The sequence below is a fragment of the Grampus griseus genome (genome assembly GCF_964374135.1).
Source record: "Grampus griseus genome assembly, chromosome: 6".
NCBI lineage: Eukaryota > Metazoa > Chordata > Mammalia > Artiodactyla > Delphinidae > Grampus > Grampus griseus.
This window is the reverse complement of record NC_139000.1, coordinates 34197722-34221258: the sequence shown is the minus strand read 5'-3', so window position 1 is coordinate 34221258 and position 23537 is coordinate 34197722. Positions and strand designations below refer to the sequence as shown.

The 23537-nt window shown below is 50.1% G+C and overlaps 1 protein-coding gene across 2 annotated transcripts in view; it reads left to right on the top strand.

Annotated features, from left to right (window-relative positions):
- Positions 1-23537, top strand: part of CCDC180 (coiled-coil domain containing 180) — a gene marked incomplete at its 5' end in the record, with an annotated part of 55288 nt that overhangs the window by 17898 nt on the left and 13853 nt on the right. Inside the window, 18 exons of one of the 2 annotated variants that reach the window (XM_082656458.1) lie at positions 820-942; positions 2061-2234; positions 3083-3198; positions 4248-4374; positions 6012-6051; positions 6180-6598; positions 8312-8538; positions 11625-11800; positions 13306-13486; positions 14252-14398; positions 15069-15213; positions 15405-15521; positions 16801-16899; positions 18898-19017; positions 20891-21063; positions 21317-21372; positions 21483-21561; positions 22523-22633. In XM_082656458.1, the coding sequence (XP_082512584.1) occupies positions 820-942; positions 2061-2234; positions 3083-3198; positions 4248-4374; positions 6012-6051; positions 6180-6598; positions 8312-8538; positions 11625-11800; positions 13306-13486; positions 14252-14398; positions 15069-15213; positions 15405-15521; positions 16801-16899; positions 18898-19017; positions 20891-21063; positions 21317-21372; positions 21483-21561; positions 22523-22633 (2630 nt within the window). The remainder of the gene's footprint in view (positions 1-819; positions 943-2060; positions 2235-3082; positions 3199-4247; positions 4375-6011; positions 6052-6179; positions 6599-8311; positions 8539-11624; positions 11801-13305; positions 13487-14251; positions 14399-15068; positions 15214-15404; positions 15522-16800; positions 16900-18897; positions 19018-20890; positions 21064-21316; positions 21373-21482; positions 21562-22522; positions 22634-23537) is intronic. The other variant, XM_082656459.1, reaches the window with a different exon arrangement.

Genomic DNA, 23537 nt, shown 5'->3' with positions numbered 1-23537 from the left:
TAGGGGCAGTCACGTGCCTCTCAGTCAGCCCCTCAGGGGCGTCAGACTTTAGGAGTAAAGCCTGGAGGGAAACCTTGTGCCCTTGGAGAGCCTCCCCAAGGCCACACCCCCAGCGCTCACCACCTCGTCACTCACGCCCTCCCCAGAGCCCCATGGCCCTGTGGCCCTGAGTGCTGATGCCTTGTACCCATGCTCATGGCCCCTGGTTGGGTGCATGCAGGGGGTGAATGCTGACGTCCTCACGTACCCCAAGAGCACTCTGAGCCTGACAGGGGGCGCCTGGTGTTCCTGGGCAGCGGCATTGGAAGTATATCACTAGAGACACGTTTTTAATTTGGGGGAGGTTGATTTATTCTAGATTTTGTACATAAATCAAGTCTTTATTGATATAGAGAGCTGGCTTTCCAGTTGGCGTAATTGCAGACAGGAAATGGGAGCCGTGTCTGGCTTGCAGCAACGCTGAGGCCGTGTAGGATGGCGGCTGATGCCTGTAGGGTGTGCAGTAGGACAGTTCTGAGTTCAGATCCCAGTTCCACCACTTGGCAGGTGTGTGACCTCCAGCAAGTTCCTTCACTTCTGTGAGCTTTGGTTTCCTATCTGCCAAACGGGGCTAATGAGAACACCTCTGGGGGATTCAGCGAACAGGGGCAGCACATAGCACCTGGACACAGTGGGCAGATAAAGCTGGACCGTCTCCACTGCTGTGGGAGTTTCCGCCGAGTTCTCGGGCGTGGCTGGGAGGCGATCTCAGGGGCAGCACCAGCCCTGAGGTGAAGCCCCCATCAGCCCTAAGCCAGGCTCTGCCTTGTACCTCTCCAGAAGCAGCTGCTGGACTGGAAGGCCTTCACTGAGGAGGAAGCAGAGAGCCTGGTGAGCCCGTCCTTCTTCCAGATGGTGGGAAATCTCCAGAGCAAGGCGGAGGAGGAGCTGGAGGCCTTGGATGTGCGTAACTGGGGACCTGTGCAGCTGGGGAGCAGGGTGGGGGGCACCCGGCGTGCTGGGCTGTGAGAGGAGTGGGAGCCCGGGGACTTACAACTTTGCCGTCACTGGTGCGTGCAGCCCCTCGGAGCAGTGCCCCTGTGCCGGGTGCTCCAGGCTCACCCCTTGATGCCTCAGTCACCCGCGGACTCCGATTGGACAGTCTCAGGCAGTGAGTGCTCCCCGAACCCTTGCCGAGTCTGGGTGCTGAAGGTCACGAGGAGCAGTAAGCCTGCATCCCATGATGCTTAGAGTCTAGAGCAGGGGTCAGCACACGTTTTCTGTGAAGGGCCAGATAGTAAATATTTTAGGCTCTGTGGGCTGTCAGGTTTCTGGCACAAATTCTCGCTCTGCTGCTGTCACACAGAAGCAGCCCTATGCAATGCAGAAATGAATGGGTATGGCTGTGTTTCAATAAAACTTTATTTATGGACACTGAAATTTGAATTTCATATAATTTTTACATCATTAAATATCTTCTTTAGGTTTTATTCAGCCATTAAAAAATGTAAAATCTGTGCTTAGCTCCCAAGTTTAAACAGAAATAGGCAGGGGACTATATTTAGCTCACGGGCCACAGTTTGCCAACCCCAGACCCTAGGAGAGTATAAGAGACACACGTGAAAGAGGGAGAGGTGAGGATTTAACAGTAGACTGTGGTGTTTGGCTCAGGTGCTGAGTCAGGGAATCCAAAGAAGGAGGGATGCCCCAGTCCAAGGTGGATATGGCCCACCTGATGCCAGGCTGGTGTCTAGGGTGGCATCTTCTTCTTTGTAGGCCCCAAACTCCATCTTCTTTCTGTCAGGGACTTCAGTGGACACGGGGCAGGTCTAGAGATGGGACTTCAGGTCAACCAGTCCGAGGGCATGGCCTTGGACAGACCAGAAATGCTGTCCCAGCAGAGAGGGGACCGTGAGCCACGATGTGGCACAGAAGAAAACCTTGAGGGATGGTGCCCAGGCAGTGACAGCCAGTGACATGGGCCTCCACTGGCCGGCGAGGGAGCCCCGTGAGTGGGGCTCTTCTCCTCAGCCTGGGCCGATTGGCACTTAAGGCCCCTTCTCTGGGTTCTGCCACCGCAGAAATCCTTCGAGGCCGTGGCGAAGCAGACAGAGCGGCAGAACTCAGATCTCTTCAGCTATTTCCAGGAGGCTGTGCAGCTGTGGGAGGTACATCGGAGCATGCTGTTGATGCAGGAGCTGGAGCTCGAGAAGAGGATGGAGCAGCAGCGGCAGAAGCACAGCCGCGAGAGCCAGGTGTGGGCCCGGCATCCAGGTAGCCCCCACGAGGCATGAGCGCAAGGCCACACCCGGACTGTCAGCTGCCCAGTGGCTCTGCTTGGTGGCCCGTGAACTCAGCCAGCGTTCAGATACAAAGCAAAGAAAAGTTCAATCCATACTTCACACCATATTTTATGTATTTTATTTTTATGGAAAAATTAACCCCAAATGTATCTTAGACTCAAATGTAAAGCCTCAAGCTATAAAACTTGAGCAGATAGGAAACTGAGGCTCACCTTGGTCACGGGGCTGCATGGGAGCAGAAGAATCCTGCCAGAGTCAGGTCTGGGTTGTGCGATGGGTGCCGGATCCAGACATGTCTGTGAGGGGGTCTGCATGAGAGACAGACAGACTGCGGGGCACGGAGAATCTACCTCTGGCAGTCATCCTGTCCCCACAGGACATGAGCTGGCCCCCACCCACCTACCTTCACACAGTCTAGGGGTGGAGGGGTGCACTCAGCATCTGACGTCGAGCACAACAGGTGAGAAGGAGAGCAGGGAGTAGGTGCCTCCAGAAGGTGTAGCGGGGGCCTGCCCGGGCGGGCTGGGGGTGAGGGACATGTCCCTGAGGAGTCCCATCTAGGAAGGGTCTCCAGGGCTATAACGTAGACAGAGAAGAACATTCCAGGCAGGGAAAAGAGCCCAAAGGCCCAGAGCAGTGAGAGTAAGGATGGTGGTACATTTGGTGCCCCTTTTGTAGAAAAGAGCCTGCCTGGGGCACCTGGACCTCAGCTCCAGGGGCAGGGTCTCTGCGTGTCACGTACACTCGTCGAGCTCTGGTAACTCACATCTGCTTCCTTCTGTTTGGGGTGTGGCTACCAGGCCCAGGAGGCTCACCTCGATAAGCTCTTGGACCAACTGAGGCAGCAAAGCTGTGAGAATACCCTGAAGTTACACCTGGTAAAGGCCAAAGATTTTCTGAAGAATATGAAATGCAGGTAGGCAGACCAGACGCCAGAAGGGGATGGCCTGGAATTCATATTCAGGATCAGAAGGTGCCTGCCTAGGGGCCCAGCCCAATGATGCCTCCAACATCAGAGATCACTGTGGTTCTTTGCAGCTCTACCCTCAGCCAGCAGAAAAGGTTTCAGGGAGAACTTGGATCAGAAAAGTTTATGGAGGGAGGTTTCTATGCCATGGAGTTTAAAGGTCAAGAGCATGGACCCTCCCCCCACCTCCTTAACTTTTAAAACATACATGCTTTGTTAAAGAAAAAAAAAGTTAACAAATGCAAACATGTAGGAAATTCTCCTAACTTCTGCCCAAGTCGTCCTTTTTGTGAACACAGACGTTTATAACTGTGGATATGTATATACACATACAGTGTTTTTAAGATAAGAATTGTTGTATAACTGCAGATTTTTTTCATTTTTAAATGACCATCCGTTCATTAATACGGATGCTTCGTAATGAATTAACCATCCTCCAGTTGATTAGCTTTTTAAGACGGGTGCCAGTCTCTCAATATTAAAAGCAGTTCCCTGTGAACTATCTCGTAGCTTGGGGCCTTTGTAAGGACTAGTCACAGAAATGGAACTGCACTACCAACTGACTGCAGTACTTAGAGTCAGAAGTACGTTTTAAAGCAAATAAGTAACCCCCTGAACCTTGGTCTTAACTAGGGAACAGATAGAAGTCTGGGCCTTGGGGTTTTGGAGTGCTTGATGGGATAATATAGGTAAAGTTCAAGGACAGGGTTAGTACAGTAGACAGGAAGTGGGAACCCATGTTACAACATGCAGAGAACTCTCTCACGTGTGTTTCCTAAATGTTCTACAAAGAGTATGTATTCTTTGTATGATCAGAAAAATAGCAAAACAAAGCAAAGACTGTTATTGTAAAAGGAAACCTACGCAGTAGCTCTGCGCAGAGCTAAATGCCAGATACAAGCCCACCTCCATGTGGTCCCAGGCATGGCTCTTGGCTGGGGGTCTCTCACACCCAGCTGACCCCCCTTAGACAGGGGTCTCACCTCCCTGCCTCCCAGGTATGAGAGTTCTCATGGCCTCCTGACAAAGGAAGTGATGGAGTACCCAGCGATCATACTGAAGGAACTCAACTCCTACAGCTCTACCCTCAGCCGACACTTCTGTGTTCGTGAAATCTTTGAACAGGTATGGAAAGGGATACAAAAAAATCCCAGCTGCTCACGAAGGAGCAATGGGGAGAGGATGACGTCTAGGTCTTATTTGCCTCAATTTTGAATGCCTCTCTGGACTGTGGGGAGTTAGAATCTATGTCAGGACATCAAGGAGTGAGAAGCTAAAAGCGTCTCCTAAAGAGACCATCTCTTCTCAGATTAAAAGAGGTTGAAGGGCTCAGAATCCAGGCCTCAGGCTTGAATGGAATTACAATTAAAAGGCTAATTTATGTGACTCTTTGAGTTCCATTCACCCAACTCACCACTGCTGCATAACCGTCCTAAAATACAGCTCTGAGGTACCCACTCTCCTGCTCACCAGCTCTGCAGCCCCTACCAAACCCAGCCCACAGTCCCTAGATGACCTCAGAGGCCCCCCGCATCTGGTTCCCGCCCTGACTCTCCCTGCTTCAGCAAACTCCTCACTCTTCCTACGTCTGCCACTGCCCCCTGCCCTTCCTCACCCTGCTCCTCTGCCGGGATCCTTCTGTTTCCACACACCCCAAACCCACCCATACTTCCAGCCACTGCCAGTGACAGGATCCCCCCCACTCACTCTGACCCTCATCTCCCTTTCCTCACCCCGTCACCTCTCCTTTCCCTGAACGGGCTTGTACGTTGGTCGCTGTCAAATGCAGGAGTTCAGGGCATCCTACTGGAAGGGGTTTTCTGAGGGGCAGGTGTGCCCTCCTAACTTTCGTCCAGCTTCCACTGCCCTCAGCAGTGTCCTGCACATAATACAGACACACTGAGTGCTCCCTGGTAAATGCACGAATGCCCGGAGTGTCCTGGTCTGACTCTCCCAGAGTTGGCTCTTTCCCACACACGCACCCAGAGTCCTGCACGGCCAGGGCTGAAGATACTTGTGGCTGACACTGAACTTGGTGAGGGTTTCCCATAGGTGTGGGGTTCCTGACTCCTCAGAGAATCCCTCCCCCAAGCAGGGATCCGTGTCCCAATTGCTCGTGAATGCTTCGTGGGGCACCTGGCTTGAGGTGGAACTCAGGCTGTCGGTGGGGAAGCTCAGTATCTTTGAGATCAGTCTGGTTGCCTGGGTTAAAGTGTAGGTGCTACTGTGGTCTCCGTGTCACAGGGAAGACACTGAGCCCATAGGGTTTAAGGGACTTGCCCAAGGTCATCCAGCTTGTGAGGAGCTGGAATTCGGATCCACTCTTATCCATGGCACACTATATCCAGAACTTCACCCACAGCCTGTGAGAGAGGGAAGCTGTAGTATTGACGAGGGGGCTCCCAGATCTTGTAAATCATGTTCATTCTGTATGTTTGCATCCAGCACTGGGTGTAGCAGATTCCTGCCCCTTTGTTTGCATCCCTCCATTTATACTTTCTTGCTTTTTGCTCCAGATCACTACTAAAAATGTGTCAGAATGAGATTTTATTCTGTGATTGCCATTGTGTGATGAAAGCTTTGCTAGCCTGCTTGGGATTAAGGAAAACTGATTGGGAACACCCTGATTACCCCTGTGAAATAAGTGGTCAAGGCCTGCATCAGATGTAGAAGGGGAGGGGCGGGGCCTTTTCCTTAAAAGAAAAGATACGCCCTCAGAAGTGGCGCTCTGCTCATTCCGTGTCCGTGTTTTTGCCTTGTAGAACCTGGAGGGTGAAGTCATCTTCCGACTGAGGGCACCAGGTAACACTTCTACAATTCAAGTCTGAGTCTCCCCGACTCCATGCTTGTATATCGGGGGTCTGGGGAGGCCCAAGCAGGCTGTATTGGTAACCTGTCTCTTCCTGGGCTTTGGGCTTGGTCATCAACAGAACCACATGAAAAGCAATTCCAGGAGAGAAGGAGAAAACTGAGGGGAAAACAAAGGCCTAAAGCAGAAGCGAGCAAAGGTGAGGAAAGCTTAAGTAGGGGAACGAATTCCCTCAGGCCAGTGGAAGAGATAGAAGAAGTAGAAGATCAAGAAATCGAGTCCGCCACCACTCAAGAGGTGGTAGTAAGCCCACAGGAAAAGTCTGTACTGAGTGAAGAGATGGATGAGTCCAGAGGGGACTCTATTCCGGGATTAGAAGAAACGCATGTTGAAAGAGACAGCTCCTTAAAATCACCCCCGAACCAGGCAAACATGATGGTTCATGAAGAAGAAGAGGAGGAGAAAAAGGAAAAGGTGGAGGAGGAGAGGGAGGAAGAGGAGGAAGAAGAGGAAGAGCGTGAGAGTTCATCTGTGGATGAGGTAGGCCAGCAGCAGATTCACTCTTGGGTATGGAAGGTGTGCTGTGTTCACTCCGTGTGTCCCTAAGACAAGCTGGGGTCCCCAGTGGCGCAGTCTCCACTGGGGTACATATAGAGAATAACAAATGTCTGCACACCTTTTATTTTTGTCAGCAGGGATCCAATTCTTATCTCACAGCAATGCTTTTTTTTTTTTTTTTTTTTTTTGCGGTACGTGGGCCTCTCAATGTTGTGGCCTCTCCCGTTGTGGAGCACAGGCTCCAGACGCACAGGCTCAGTGGCCATGGCTCACGGGCCCAGCCGCTCCACGGCATGTGGGATCTTCCCGGACCGGGGCACGAACCCGTGTCCCCTGCATCGGCAGGCGGACTCTCAACCACTGCGCCACCAGGGAAGCCCCCAGCAATGCTTTTTAAAATTCACCTTCCTCTCCTCACATCCCATCTTGCAACCTACTCTGAAGTCACCCCTCGACTTTCCTCATCCCTCCTCGGTCCTCCCTCTTTCCCAGCTCCTCTTTATTGTGTAGACCAACTTAGCCCCTCCATTCCTTCTCTCTTCCCATTCTCTGCTTATGTAAGAAAAAAGATCCATATCCAAGTTGTCAGATAGCTCCCCTTAGAGTGCAGGGAAGTAACTCTCATATTAATAAATCTTGTTGGGCTTCCCTGGTGGCACAGCGGTTGAGAGTCCGCCTGCCGATGCAGGGGACACGGGTTCGTGCCCCCATCTGGGAAGATCCCACATGCTGAGGAGCGGCTGGGCCCGTGAGCCATGGCCGCTGAGCCTGCGCGTCCGGAGCCTGTGCTCCGCAACGGGAGAGGCCACAACAGTGAGAGGCCCACATACCACACACAAAAAAATAAATAAATAAATAAATAAATCTTGTCCTCAAAACACATTCAAACTCACAGAACAGTAATTTGAATTCCATAATCATGAAATTGCAAACGACTCTTTTCCTATATTGCTGTGGAAGAATTGGCATATGAGGCCTCTTTTTGAACAGGGACCCCAAACTCAAATGCCCACAGACATGCAATAGAAAAGAGGGCTGGACACCAAGTGTAAAATAGTGACACGTGAGAGAGGCTACTGTCTTAGTCCTCTCAGGCTGCGCTAGCAGAACACCACAGACTGGGTGGCTTGTAAACAACAGACATTCATTTCTCACGGTTCTGGAGGCTGGGAATTCAAGATCCAGGCGCTGGCAGCTTCAGTGTCTGGTGAGGGCCTACTCCTTGGTTCACAAACGGCTGCCTTCTTTCTGTGTCCTTACATGGTGGAAGGGGCAAGAGCTCTCTGAGATCTCTTTTATAAGGGCACTAACCCCATTCATGAGGGACGGCTCTGCCTACATGACCTAATAACCTCCCAATGCCCACCTGCAATTACCAACACACTGGGGATATGAATTTTGGAGGGACATCAACGTTCAGTCGATGGCAACCATGCAGCCATTATTCAGTTCCAGCCAACAATGCCCTGTGGGAATGTAGGCTCAGAATTTCCAGATTTTCTGATTTTAAAAAGAAATCAGAAATCCAGATTTTTAGGTGGAATTTCCCAATTTTAAAAGGCACTGTATGGGCAAAAAGCAATCACAGGCAAGATTTGTCCCACAGGTTTACAACCTCTGATGTCACGGAACCTGTGGTAGGGATCACCAAGTCTGTTTGATGATGGCAAGTCTAAAGTCTTGTTTTCTGCTTAGGTCAGAACCCAGGAAGAGAGTCTGGGAGCGGTCTCCCATGAGGAAATGGAGTCCTTCACAACGTCCAGTGGGACCACTTACTTTGTCTTCCTGCCCCTGGAACAAGAAGAGAGTAGCAAGAGGCCCCATTCCAACCTTTCTGCCATTCTCTTCAATGACACCTCCAGTGCCAAGGTCCTAGAACAAGTGATCATTCCATCCAGACTAGTTTTAGAAATTAAGAAACAGTGAGTAAAAAACCCTTTTATTCTCATTCTCCTTGAGTTTTATTAACAAGGTGAAATAGTATAATGGAAGATTGGACTCGTTTTGGAAAAGAAAACACGTCGGTAACTGAGGGTAGACATGAGAAACACAACACAAAGTAGCAGATGTCCAGGGATTTTTCGCAGTCACAGATATCCTCTGTGAGAGTGAGCCCTCTGCCTGTCCCAGGATGACTTGCTGGCCTGGGCCTTGTATCAATACAGAAGAAACAGGGTTTTCCCTAGAAGGTGTTTCTGGGTTCTAGATCCTGGCATGTCTGTTAATATTAGAGTTCCTTTTCTTTTCTTTTTTAGGAAAATTATATAGATATAGACCATAGTTATGAGTATATCAGTATGGTATTTTGCTCTGGTTATGTGACACATTTAATGTAGAAAATTGAAAAAAGTACAATGAAGAATATAGAATAATTTTACCACTGAATATCTACTGCCCCTAACTCCCAAATTTCTTTCTGGTCCTTTATGTTTGAATTTGGAACAAATGTGAAAATTTGCATTTGGCTCTTGGATAGCATTTGCATTGCCCTCCTGATACTACAGTGTCATAGCTAGGACTAACCAGCTAGAGATCACCTGGTTAGTCTACCTCCCATGTTTATACATGGACAGGAGACCAGAGGCAGGGAGTAGAAGGAGTAAAGTCAGGCCTTTGGACTCTATTCTTCTTCACCTCAGCATCATCTCACCTTGAAAATGTCTTCTGACTTGAACCTCATCCTCCTCCTTCCTCTGTCACAGGCCATTGTCTGCCCTCTCCATAGACCAGGGAATGAAGAAAAGCAAGGACCACCATCGGAGCTAATATTTATTGAGAAAGTTTAATACTCTCAATAACTAAGAGAGGGGTACTGTAATTAGCTTATTTTACAGGTGATTCTAGAAACTGAAGCTCAGAATTTATAACTTGGATAAGATCTCTGAGATAGGAAGTAGTTAAATCCAGGATATGAACCTAGACCCTGTAATTCCAGAGTCTTGAACCAAACACTATGCCATCTGGCCTTGAGACCAACCAAAAAAATAGTTCTGTGTTCAACGGATTGGATTTGAATGTTGAAGCATAGGATACATACCGAAAAGTATGGAAATTATGAGCATAACTCAATTAATTACCCAAAGGGAACACACCCAGTAATCAGTACCCACAGGAAAGACAGCACTACCAACCTCCTTCATGTACCCATCTCACGTCACTGCCTTCCCTTACCCAAGGATAACAAATATTCTAACTTCTGAATTAGTTTTACTTGTTTTTGAACTTACTTAAATGGAACCCCATGGAATGTACTCTTTTATATCCGGCTTCTTTTGGTGAACATGTGTATACATTTCTGTTAGCTATATAACTAAGAGTGGAATTGTTGGGAAATTGACTTATATGTGTGTCCATCTGTCTCAGAGGAGATACAACCAAAAGATACTGCCAAAGAGGTTTCAAAAGTGGTTTTGTTTTAACAGTTTACAGCAGTGTATGAGAGTTCCAGTTGCTCCACATCCTCACTTGGTTTTGTCAGTAGTTTTTATTTTAACCATTCTGGTGTATGTGTAGTGGTGTTTCTTTGTGGTTTTAATTAGCATTTTCCTGATGAGTAACAATGCTGTGTACCTTGTCATATACTTATTGGCCATTTAGTCATCTTTCTGTGAAATGCCTAGCCAAATTTTTTGCCCATTTTTTTTCTGGTGGATTGCCTATCTTATTTCTTATTAATTTATGTGAGTTATTGATCTCAGATATGAGTTTTTTATTAAATACATGGCAAATGTTCATCCTGCTCACTGTGCTTGCCTTTTTTGCTCTCTTAAAGGTATCTTTTGATGAACAGAAATCCTTTTAATAAGGTCCTAGTCATCAGTTTTTTTCACTAGGGTTAGGGTAATTTCTGTCTTATCTAAGATATCTTTGCTTGCCTCAAGGTCATGAAAATATTCTCCTGTGTTATCTACCATAAATGTTATAGTTTTAAACTTTCATAGTTAGATGTACAATTCAACTGGAATTGATTTTTGTTTATGTATGAGGTAGAAGTCAGATTCATTTCTTTCCCACATGGATAACCAGTTGACCCCAGGCCATTTGAGAAGACTCTCCTCTCTCCACAGCTCTGCCAGGCCTCGCATCACCACCTCCCCCTGATTGATTACTGTAGCTTTATATTAAGTCTTATTATCTGATGGTGTAAGTCCTCCAACCTTGACGTCCTCCAATATTGTTTTGACTCTCCTTGGCCCTTTGTATTTCCATATAAGTTTGAAATCAGCTCATCAGTTTCCGAAAGAAGACATTTGCCGAGCTTTTAATTGTTATTGTATTGGATGTGTAGATACATTTGGAGAGAACCAACATCTTAACAATATATAGCCAAGAAAATCACTCTACATTTTAACAGGATGAAATAATAAACTGGGAAGAATATTTGCAACTCACATCTCAGTCAAAGGACCTCATGTTCCCAATACATAAAGAGATTCTAGAAATTAATAAGAAAAAAGGCAACTACACACTAGAATGATGGACAAAAGATATTAATGGATAGTACACAGAAAAAGAAATTTAATAGTCTTAAACACATGAAAATATGCTCAATCTCAGTCACAATATGAGAAAATTGTCAAATTCAAGAGTTTGACAGTACGTGAAGCTATGGATAAATAGGAACTTTTATTCATTGTTGATGGGAGTTCAAGTTGCCTTGCAACAGAAGCAGTTTGGCTGTATCTACCAGATCCACAAATGTATTTCAGGCTTTGATTCAGTAGTTCCCTTTCAGGGAATTTAATCCTATAGAAATTGTTCTACACTTGACACATGTACGAGGTTATTCATTGCAGTCTTCTTTGTAAGAACAAATGGTTGGAAACCACCCAATGTCCTTCCACAGGGGGTCTGGCTAAATGAATGATGGTCCACCCAAACAAAGAGATACAGTGTAGTGGGAAATAAAATAAGGAAGAAGTAGTAGAAGGGGGAAGCACTTTAAGCATCAGTGTGGAAAGATATCTCCCTGGTCACAATTGCTGACCCTCGCTGGTCTCTCCCTTAGGCTTCGAGCTGGCTTTTTTGAGCACTTAGAGAAGTGGTTTGACCAATGTGCCCTCAATGCCCGGGTCATCGTGGCCACCAAGATTGATGAGCTGGATTCAGAACTGGAGCTGCGTCTGCACCTGCACCAGCCAAGAGCCCAGCTCATTGAAAAGGACATCCACAACGTCAGGGCAGGTACTGCAGACCCCCGGTGTCTGTGCCACTGCAGCCCTACATTCATTAGCAGCTTGTACCACGCAACGCTTAGCATGTTGTCATCACACGTTGGAAGATGTGCGTGAGGGTTCGTACCTCCCAGGTTGGCAGAGAAGGTTGTACTCAGAATCCTCGTTTAAGGTTTTTTTTTAAAGAAGGTGTGAGATGCTGAAATGAAGAGTATTGTCCTATTTTAGCTTTGTGGATCCCAGATATGCTCACACACCTGTCAGACACACACCTGCATGGCAGATACCCTAGAGGCAAGCCTCTAGTTCAGGAATCAGAGCTAACAGTTTCAACCTGTCTAGCTGTGGGATTCTGGGCAGGTTACCTGACCTCTCCGATCCCTTCCTAACCTGCAGAAGGCATGCTGTTGGTGGTTAACTCTTCTTGAAATGGTACAGCGAGGAATCATGAGCATCTAGCATAAGCTAGAACCTCCAAAAGTGGTAGCCATTATTTTCAGCTTATAATTTTTAACACTTAAAAAGACGTGCCCTTTCTCTGTAAGGCAGAGGGCTCCATTGATTGGAGGGAGGGCACTTTTATTTGGATCCTTCAACGGCTCCTGTCAGGTTTTTACTCGAGTCACACTTCAAGCTCCATTATTGACCCTGAAAGCTTCCAGAGAGCCTCCACGTGACCCTACCCAACCTCCTATTGCCTGGAGCAGCGAAAGAGTGTGGACTCCAGAGGCCCAATGCTTGTGGCCTTGGGAGACCAGCTTCACTTTTGGAACCTCGTTGTCCTCATATGGGAAATGTGTGCGTTAATTATAAGTATAAACAAAGATGCTCCCTGAAGGCTGGTTTCCTTCCCCTTCCCTGCCTCCTGGCCCAGTGCATAATGTGAAAAACGAGGCTGGAGAAGCAAAGCCCCAGAATCCCACCATTTGTTTTTGGCAGAGCTGAGACCATAGCACTTCCTCCACTCCAGGCAGTAGGAGGTGAGATGAGGTGAGCTGGGACTCTCTGCTAACTCTAAAGGCCTATGATGGAGCTCTTGAAGTCCATTGTAACTGAGGCTCATTGGAAATGAGAAGCCACTGATATAAAGGGACACATGCCAACTGCCCAGCTTTGTGCTGGCTCTTTTCTCCCAGGCCTTCGCATCGAGATCCCTGCCCTCCCCAACACCCACCCCACCTGCTCCTGGGGTGGGAGGTGCTGTCCGTCTCCCAGGCTTTGTTCCCTTCTGCTGCAGGCAGGGTATCTCCACCGCAGGAACCTCGCTAATCACAGCCGGCCAGATCCTCCTCTCCAGTTAAAGACCCAGGGCTGTCTCATATTGGCCTCCCTGAGATCTGTGTCCATTCCCAGGCCAGGCCCCGGGGAGGGCAGTGGGGACAGGATAAGGGACCTTGGCCTGAAAGGTCCCTGCTCTGTAGCTGGCCCGGGAGAGGCACATCACTGTCCAGGAAAGCGCTGTCCTGAGCTGGCTTGAGATCCTGGAGGGCCTCATCTCCCCTTGTCCTTTTCCAGCCGAACTCTTGCTTCACCAAGAGCGGCTGGACAGCCACTGTGCGGGGGTGATGGAGATGCTGAGGAAGGAGAGGAGGATGTTCTGCCAGTTCCAAGAGGAGCAGAACATGAGGAGCAAAGACTTCCAGCGCAAGATTTGCGACATGGAGCACATCTTCTTGAACGCCACCAAGAGCCAGAAGTAAGGGCACTGGGGGTCTCAGCTGCAGCCTCGTGGCCCTAGAATCCCCGCCAGGTGGCTGTTCTCAGAGGAGTGGTTACCCCACCCCCTGTGGGTAATAGAAGGGTCAGGGTTTCCAGAAGGGTTTTCACCTCTTCGCAAGGGTGCAGCTGTGTGAAGCGTCTGGCTGGGGGCTGGGCGCTGGGGGTGGGGGAGCAGCCAAAGAGAGAAAAGGGTGCCCGTGGTCAGAGTGCCGGGGTGCAGATGATGTGCCCTGAAACGTCCATGGTGGGAAGGACCGCTCCTATCAGGGGAAGTCAGGAAGAGCTTCCTGCAGGAGGCCCTCCGGCCTGGGATGGAGAAAGGTGGGGAGGGGGCAGGGTTCCCCCGTCGGAGAGGAGCACTGGCCCGGCTCGAGGTGGAGATGCCCTGATCTCAGGGCAGAGTGAGGGGTCCCAGGAGGCCCCTCAGGGGTTTGAGGTGAGGTGCCTGTGAGTTATAGCGGGTGGAGGGAGGAGGAGGCGGAGCCAGTAGGACCTGGGGATTCTCTTAGCAATCTGGTGGCAGGGGCCGGACAGAGGAGAGGGCTGCCCTCTGGTCCAGCTCACTGAGAGCCCCACATGCACTGGCATCGTGAATTTCCTTCTAAGGCCTCTTTTTCTACCCAGAGAAGACAGGCAGTGGTTCTGGTGACCCCACAGCTGGGCATGGCATGTGGAGCTCAAGCCACCTCCCAGGCTGACCGCCCGTGCCCAGGTCACCACCCTGCCCTCCCGTGTCCCCCAGGCTGGTCACTCTCAGCAGCACTCTGCACCAGGAACTGCTCAGCTACGTCGACGTCGTCCAGGTGTCCCTGCGCAGCTTCCGCCAGTACCTGGAGGAGAGCCTGGGCAAGCTTCGCTACACCAACGTTGAGTTTGTCAGGCACTGCAGGTGAGAGCCAGCATCTGGGGCCTCTGTGGTCCACTGGGCTTCCTCTATTGAGAGGTGGTCTTGTTTGCCTCTCCATTTTTTAATAGGGACAAAATATCCGTAACATAAAATGATCCATTTTAACCATTTTAGGCGTCCAGTCCACTGGCATTAAGTACATCCACACTGTTGTGCTACCATCACCACCATCCATCTCCAGCACATTTTCACCCTCACAAATTGAATCTCTAAACACTAACTTAAACACTAAGTGTCCATTTCGCCCTCCCCCAGCCCCTGGGAACCACCATTCTATTTTCGGTCTCTATGAATTTGACTACTCTAGGGACCTCGTAGAAGTGAAATCACACCAGATTTGTTCTTTTGTGTGTCTGTTCTTTTCACTCAGCATGCTGTCTTCAATGCTCATCCATGTCACAGCATCTGTCAGAATTTCATTCCTTCTTAAGGCTCAGTAATATTCCATGGTGTGGATGTACCACATTTTGTTTATCCATTCATCTCTTGATGGACATTTGGGTTGTTTCCCTGCTTCTGTCCTTGAGCTACCTGCATTTGTTTTTCCATGGTCTTGTACTTTTAATCTAAAGCCTTGTCAACCACAGTATTTGGACTGGGTGGAAAGGTTCAGGTCTGATCAGTGGATTTATTTCTCCCAAATTATTTTCAGATTGTTCTCAGAGGGAGGCAACTTTTCTTCTGAAGAAATTGACTCACTGTGTCATCGACTGGAGAAGGAAGCTGCCCAGATAGAGTTTGTTGAAAATTTAATCATGATCAGGATGGAGAAGATGGAGAGCGAGTACCTGGACCAGGTGAGCAGGCCCCACCATGACCTCTAGCCAGGCTCCCGTCATACCCGCTTACAAGGTGGTTGCCTTGCTCACTGCCTGATAGGCTGGTCAAGCCCCCTTTCCAACCATTAGCTGAGCCTGTCCCCCTCTGCTTCTAAAGTCCAAAAGTTCCAAATTAAGCCCCACTCCTTTACTTTTTCTCTTTCTTTAAGGCTAATGATATCATCAACAAGTTTGAAAGTAAATTCCATAACCTGTCTGTGGACCTTATTTTCATAGAGAAAATCCAGCGGTTGCTGACAAATCTGCAAGTGAAAATCAAGTGCGAGGTAGGACAGATTCATTCTTCCTCTGCCCCATGGGACTTGATGTTTATCACACACACCTGCATGCCAGGCACTGTCCCAGGTGCTGGGGATACTGGTGTGGTCTCTGCCCCATGGGACTTGCACTCCAGCCCGGAAGTCAGAGATTAAATCGTAATAGTTTCTAACATCCACTGAGTTATTATGCACCATGCAGCCTGCCAGTGGGCTTATTTTGATTAACTGTGTGAGTCCTCACAAGAGCTGTGTGAGGCAAGTACCGTTCTTATCCCCATTTTAGAGATAAGGAAACTGAGGCAGAGAGTCATTAAGTGACTTAGGGCAAGAACACAGAGTTCTTAAATGGTGGAGCCAAAATGTGAACCCAGGTCTGACTGACACCAGAAATTCAGGCCTTAGACATGCCAGGCCATCTGGGCTACAGAGGCCATGAGGGCTGTGTGAGGTGCGTGGGGATGTAGAGGAGAGGATTTCACCTGGACTAGGAAAGTGGTGTTTCCCAAGGCTTGATGGCGAAGGAAGAGCCAGCCAGGCAGGAGGGTGGGGAGCAGTGTCTTGGAGAGATCGTGAAAAAAATCCTGGGAAGCTGGAGCCAAGGTGAGAGAGAGAGCTCGAGCAGGAAAAAGTGGGGAGCAATGAGGCTGGAGCGGGGGCCGGGTCAGCAGGGCCGTGTGAGCTGGGCTCCTGGTGCTGGAGTGAGGGTCAGGGCAGTGGGGACAAGGGAAGGGTGCTATTTATTACAATTTTTTAAGCTGTATAATCTTGAAAAGTTCCTTCAAAAACATCACTTGATGGTTTCTCTCTCCCTAATGTGTTGCCATTTTTACTTAACCATTCCTTTTTGGAGGAACATCTGGTGGGTTTCACTTATAATATACACAATGGTGTGTTAGACATGCTTGCACTGGAAACTCTGATGGTGTCCATAGGGTGCCTCCCAGAGCTGGAACTACTGGGTTAGAGCATGAATGTTTTAAGGCTCTTTGTACTTTCCAGGTGGCTTGTACAGACATCCCCTCACCAATAGGGCATGAGTGTGTCCCTCCTAACGCCCTCAACCAGTACTGCAGGTCACCAGTTTTATTTTTAAAACTTACTATTTGACAGTAAAAAAATGTCCTTTAAATTTGCATTGATCGAGTTTCTGATATGACTGTGCATTGTTCCCCCTGAGTTCATTTTTTCGGTACTTAATCCACCTCTCAGATAATGATTTGCGGAACATTTTCTTGATCAAAATAAGTATTCTAGAAACAGATCTCAGAACCTCTGGTTTTTCTAGGTTGCAAAATCCAATTTGCAAACAGATGGATTAAATTCTTCTCTGGAGCAGCTTCAAAGCAAGGTGCAAATGTGCCGAAACTCAAGGGGAGAGGAAAAAGTAAGTGCTCAGTGGGTACTGGGTTATGCATAGTAAAGAGGCATCAGGCCAGAATCGTAAACTGGAAATACACTTCCATCTGTGGCCAAGATTTCTCCACCTCCAGCGGGGCCTCTGAGCCTTCCTACTTAACCCCTGTTTTATTCAATGGAATTAAGGACGAGAAGAGAAACCAGCCATTGCCCCCGGCCCCTAGCACCTCCCAGGCAGGCATCTTGAGGCCAGTGAGCACAGGGGCTTGAATCTGGCCTCCCTCCCCCTCTGATGTCACCAGGCCGCCCTCCCTGTAATTGGAACGCAGCCCTGGATGAATAACAGAGGCAGGACTCTGCCCTCTGAACAACCACCTTTTGTTCGATTTTCCTTTTGTTTTGACCATTGCACATAAATTGGTTACTTCCATTTTCTGTGTATAAGCTGTGAAAAGTCCAAACTGGAGCAAACTCTGGGAGAAGCGAGGTTCCAGGTGCCTGCCAGGCCCTGACCAGCGTAGCGGGTCTCTGCATGCTTACATTGTTGACTTGCTTGTTTTTCTGCCTCTAGTGCATGTCTCTGTCCCTTGTGCCACCTGCACCCTGGTCACTCCAAGTAATCTTTTCTCCACAGTTCAGCCAGGCACTCGAGAACCAGATGTCCTGGCCAGGGGTTCTGTCTTCCATTTCAGTGACTAAGTTGAGGTTTTATTGTTATTAGCACTGAGAGGACATTTATTTTTCTATCTTTACTGCTTTTTCTTGCATAGTTACATGTGCTTGGTGAAAAAAGTTCGAACATCCACAAAGCACAGAGTGGAGGTCCCGTGTACCTCTTGTGTTCTCGTGCAGATGTTTCTGCACATACATGGGGGGAGCAGGGGAAAACCAGCTTAATCTGCTGTGACCGCTTCAGCAGGCCCTTTAGGGACAGCTCTCTCTCTTCAGAGCAGAAGCATTTGCTCTCCCACATTTCCTCACTTCCTATCTGATGTGTCAGGGCAGTGGGCAGGGTAGCAGGGGGCTTGCACAGACCCTGGCATGGGGTGGGGAGCATTTGCTTGAGCGGGCGGGTGGTCCTGTGTTGGCGGAGGACACTGGTTGGACTCTCCTGCCGGGTGGTCATCAGGAGGCGGAAGCAATGCATCAGATGCTCGGTGAAGGCAGTGGGGACCAGGGAAGGGTGTGCCCAGGGCCGTGTGCTCAGTGCCACGTTAAAGAAGACCTTCTGGCTGCTGGGTGCAGAAAGGCAGGGAGGCAGGTAGGAATGAGGCAGAGTGCCAAGACCGAATAGTGTCACCACTCGAGACTCCAGCAGGGACATGTTCCAATCCCGGGGTTGAGCGGCGGGGGAATGGGCGGGATTCAGGGTGCATTGGAAATGAAGGGAGTGGGAAGAGGCCAAGGCTCCACCTGGCCTGGGTCATCCATTAGGTCAGTGAGCCATTCAGGGAGCAATGTGTGGGGACCACTGAGCGCTGTGCGTGCTGCTTGGGGAAGGTGAACATCCTCACGGGTGCTTCCCTGCCCCCTGCAAGGTATGGTCTGTGGGATTGTTGCTCTAAGGGGTCATGTATTTGACGTATTCGATCTGATAGCCAGATCACCCTCCAGAAAGGCTGTGGCCATTTCCCGCCTACACGCCCTCGCCATCTTGGGCCGAATATTTCCTTCTACACGTAGAGCATTAGAACTAGAAGAGATCCGAAGGAACATACTGTGTCCCCATCACACTGACGGGGAGACTAAGTAGAACAAGCTTAAATCATTTGCCCAGAGCAAACCCCTAGAACCAGGAATAGAACTCCCGATGCCCCATCAGGGAAGGATCCACTGCTGCAGTGGAGCCACCTGAGAGAGCCAGCCCAGGGCTCCCCACTCCCACAGGGCCCTCCCTGCAAGTGAGCGGCCTCCATGGAGCCAAGAGGTGTCCTTGCCAGCCAGCCGGTTCCTGCAGTTCACATGGAGTCAGCCTGCCTGCCCGCAGCCTGCTTCCTGTGGCTTTTTTCCTCCATGTTCGCACTAGATAGTGACCACAGAAGACCTCCTTGGCCTTGTTCGAACTTGGAAAGAAAAACTGAGCTCGAGGATTCAGTATCTCAACTGCAAGCTGAACATGGTATCTGTGACTCAAGTGGTCCTTACCGTAAGGAACGGGATGGGGTGGCCATGGGGAAGAGCGGCTGAACTGTTGGGTCCGGGCGTCCAGGAAACCCGCAGGGCTCAGCACAGCCCAAGGCAAGAAGATCTCCCAGGCCACTGCTGGAAGTCAGGCCTGCTGGGATGCCTTGGAAAGGCCACAGGCTGTGGAGTCAGATCTGGGTTCCAATCCCAGATGGGTCACTTCCCTGCACTGGTCTCTTAGGAGACCCCTCGCCTCCTGGCAGCACCTCCTCCCGCCATCAGGGCCCACCAGCTCTCAGGGCAGCCTCACCTCTCAGCCTCTTCCTTCCCACCCGCTGCCGTGAGCAGCTACCGGCTTCTCTCCACCCCACCCCCATGGCCTTGTCCAACCCCCCATCTCTTGCCCACGTGGCTGCCCTTATCCTCTCACTTCCCCCATGATCCATTCCCAGAGCTGCAGCCAGACCTCATGTTGGACAAGGCCAGTCTTCCCGTGTCACTCTCCTGCCCTTGGGACAAAATCCAGACCTTTTACCTAGACCTGCGCAGCAGCCTCCTCCAAGGTCTGCCCTCCACGGGCACTTCATTTCTCTGGCCCCGTAAGAGGCCTCTTCCCCCAGGCCTTCTCTCACCCCCTGGTTTTGGTGGCATGTCCCACTTCCCCATGAGCCCACAGACCATGCAGTGAGGTCTCCCTTTTAGGAGCCGTCTCCCCTAGACGGTGTGCCCCAAGAGGGCAGAACCTGTCGCCCTCACCCCACCCTCTCTCACCAAGCTTTAAACACCAGAGGCGCTCAACCAGCTGCCAGAAGGGCTGTGACAGAGCCAATGGGAGCATAAGCGGACACCCCTCAAGTTCTGCTCTGGCCACCCTCAGGCCCTGCCTCACACTGCCACGCTCTGAACCAGCCCTTCCTTCTTTGGGGAGGCTCTTCCCGCTGTGCCACTAGCGCTAAGCTTCCATCACGCCATCAGTACTGCACCCCACAAGGTGAAACTTAGGAGTCCAGCTGGAGTCCTTCCCTTACAGTGCTTACAGTCTAGCACTGAGCCAAGATGCAGGATAAAATAGGGAAGAGTTCACCTAAGCACTCGTGGTGGGCCACCACTCCCACCCTTTCTCTAAGGTCCAACTCGAGGTGGAGGTGGCCACTCACTCATCCACGTACTCATTCACTCACTTGTCCATTGGTCAGAAACACCGCCTGGGCACATCTACGGGTGGCCTTACAGGTCCATGACCCTCAGCCTCAGGGAAGACGCTGGAACTTCCCCTTCATAACACTGGCCCCATTTTTTTTTTTTTTTTTTTTTTTTTTTGCGGTATGTGGGCCTCTCACTGTTGTGGCCTCTCCCGTTGCGGAGCACAGGCTCCGGACACGCAGGCTCAACGGCCATGGCTCACGGGCCCGGCCGCTCCGCAGCATGTGGGATCTTCCCGGACCGGGGCACAAACCCGTGTCCCCTGCATCGGCAAGCGGACTCTCAACCACTGCGCCACCAGGGAAGCCCTGGCCCCATTTTTGACCATTTATTTGTGGTCAAATAAATGTCTTGTCTCTCTGACCAGACTGTAAGCTCCATGAGGGTAAGGGTCACATGTGGCCTCTTCATCCTGTGTCCCATACCCAGGTAGAGGCTTGCAGAAAGCAGGCACTCAAGAAACATTTTTGAAGCATGCATGTGTGAATGAATGAATGAATGAATGAATGAATAGTCCTCTAAGGTAGATATGATCACTGCTACTTCATGGAAGGGAAAAGGGAGGCTCAAAGAGGTCAGGCAGCTGGCCTCCAGCCACAGCACCTGGGCAAGGTGGTGCTGGGACGGGAACCCAGCCTGCCTGCCTGCCTGCCACCCACCCACACAATTGGGCCCTGATCTTTGGCCTTCAGGACAACATCTTGACCAACCTGGTGGTAGAGAGTGACATCCTGGTGTCTTCAGAAGCCCATGAAGAAGAGGCCAAGGTAGACATTGTCACCCCCGAGTCCTTCACCCAGCCAAGCCGCATGGGGAAGTCCCTGATTGAAGACCCAGCTGTGGAGGTGGTCAGGAGGATCCTGCAGTGAGTGGCCTGGGTGTGCACAGTGGGGCCCTGAGCCTTCGGGAGCCAGCCCCCATGTGAGCCCACCCTTGACAGCTGTGACCTTATGCAGGGGCTTCTCCTCTCAAAGCCTCAGCTTCCTCTTCTGAAGTGGGGCTCACGATTGGGCAGACTCACGTGGCATCGTGGGCTAACTGGGATGGTGCCCAGTGCCTGGCCTGAGCCGTGCTTGTGGTCACTGGGGAAAAGCTCACATCCTTTCCTTTGGTTTCAGATTTCCTGACTCCAAATGTCCAACCCAGCAGTGTGACAAAGAGCGGTCCCAAACAGGTAGAGGCAAACAGGTCTCAGGGCACCGGTGATGGGGCAGCTGGTGGTGCCACCCGGCCCCACCTCACCTTGGATTCTCTGTTCTTGTCCTGGGTGCTCGTCACCCAAAGGCTTGAAGCGACTGCGGAGCCGGGTAGACAACTCCGTGAAGAAGGGCTTGTCCACTGCCAGTGCCACCTTGGCAGCGAGGTAGAAAGGCTAGGCTGCCTGCGATCTCCCCGCCTCAGACCCCACCCCGCCACCCTTTACCAGACCATGTCCTCAGAGTGCACCTCCTGTGCTCACAGCCCTGACACTCCAAGGGACCCCACAAGGGGCCGGCTTTGACACCGGCTTTAGACTGGTCTGTGCTCACCCCTGCCCAGTGGCTTGGCTCACATGGCCTCCCACCCTGAGAACCTGTCCGGGAGTTGGGTGGTTTTCCACGGTATTGTTTGGCTTCCTGGATTGCCGCTAGAAATAGCGATCTGTCCTCCTGCGAGTCTGACTTCCACAAGCCGGCTTCCTGAGTTAGTTATTGTAGCTAAGGGGTTGGTGTCCTAGGCAGGTTGTTGCAGCTTATGGGCCAGAGTTCTCTACTTATATATGGTCCAGCTGTTGTCCATTTGCATATTCAGTCTCTCAGTGGTTACCAATGAAGTACATGTTGCTAGGGCTACCAGATAAAAATTCAGGATGCCCAGTTAAATTTGAATTTCAGATGAACAACACGTAATATTTTTAATATTATATATGTGTGTCCCAAATATCGCATGGGATGTTCACTAAAAATTTCTCATTGCTTATATGAAATTTGAGCTCTTTTTAAAAATTTATTGTTGTATAGTTGATTTACAGTGTTGTATTAAGAAATTCAAGTTTAACTTGTATTTTTATTTGAAAATTTGGCAACCCTACATGTGGCTCAACCTAGTTTTCTTTGGGTCCTCACCACAGAAAAGGATACAGATTTCTGGGCCCGAGCACCTCTGTCCCTTGACCACTCTCGGCAGCCTTGTGTGGGTTTTAGTGGTCAGGGCTCCAGCCCCGCGATAAGGCTGTCTCCAGAGCTGCCGAGCGGGAGGGAGCATCTCGAAGCGCGGGGCCGCACAGGCAGGCCCGGGGTGGGGGGGGCTCACGCGGGCTCAGGTCTGCCTGTGTTCATCTCCAGCCTCCAGAGCACTGACACACCTTTGCCCCACAGCATCACACGGTACACCAAGCCCAACAGACTAGATAGAAAGTACCAGGTGCTCGGAGACAAGCCACCTCCTCCGGCGGAGTAAGTGTCAATGCCATGTCCTTTAACTCCATTTTAACCTGTCATCTTTGTCAGGGGGCAGCTAAATCTAACTCAGCTAAGGGAAATGGGAAGTAGGGGGCAGAGCAGGAGAGGTCGGCATGGGGATGGGTAAGAGTCAAGATTGGTTTGTCTCAGCCTAACTCACCTAAATTTATTGAGAGATAGTTCCACCAAATTTAGACGTTCACCAAGAAGCCATTCTTCTTTCCTTTGAACAATAAGTTCATTTCTATTCAGTCACCTTTTGTTCCTTAAGGGCCAGCTGAACCGTCTACTGAGACTTGGTAGTAGGGCAACCAGTCAAGGGGCTTTCTAGACGTTGGGCCTGAAGCACCCAGAGGGGCCCACTCGGGAGTAGCTCCTGGCATTCCAGTTGCCCATCACCCCACTCCAGCTGGCAGGGCTTCTTTGGATCCTGGAGGAAAAGCCAGCTACAGAACAACCTGGAGTCCCAACAGGGACCTAGATAGTCAGGTTTCAGCTCTCACTGGGGAGTTGTAGGCAGATATTGGAGGAGACTAGAAGAATTGAGATTTGGTAAGAACTGACAAAACGTACATGACAGCGAGATCCGTGCCAGTTTCCAGGGAGGTCACAAAACCTCAAAGCCAATGAATAGGGGTAGAATCTACTAATCACGAGAGAGTGCTATAGTTTCCCACTGAAACATAAAATTTATGTCGCCCTTCTTTTTGATTCTTGTTTACAAAACAAGTCTGGTCTCATTAGCTTTGCCTGATTATTTACATAAGTGCAGCAGGCGTGGTGACTGACCACCTAAACTTTTTACGTTTGCGTCGCTGGAACTTTTCAAAAAGAATCTCAGATTAGACTCTTAAAAGCCTCTTGAAGCCAAAAAGGCGAGTCAGATTTCACCTGCAGT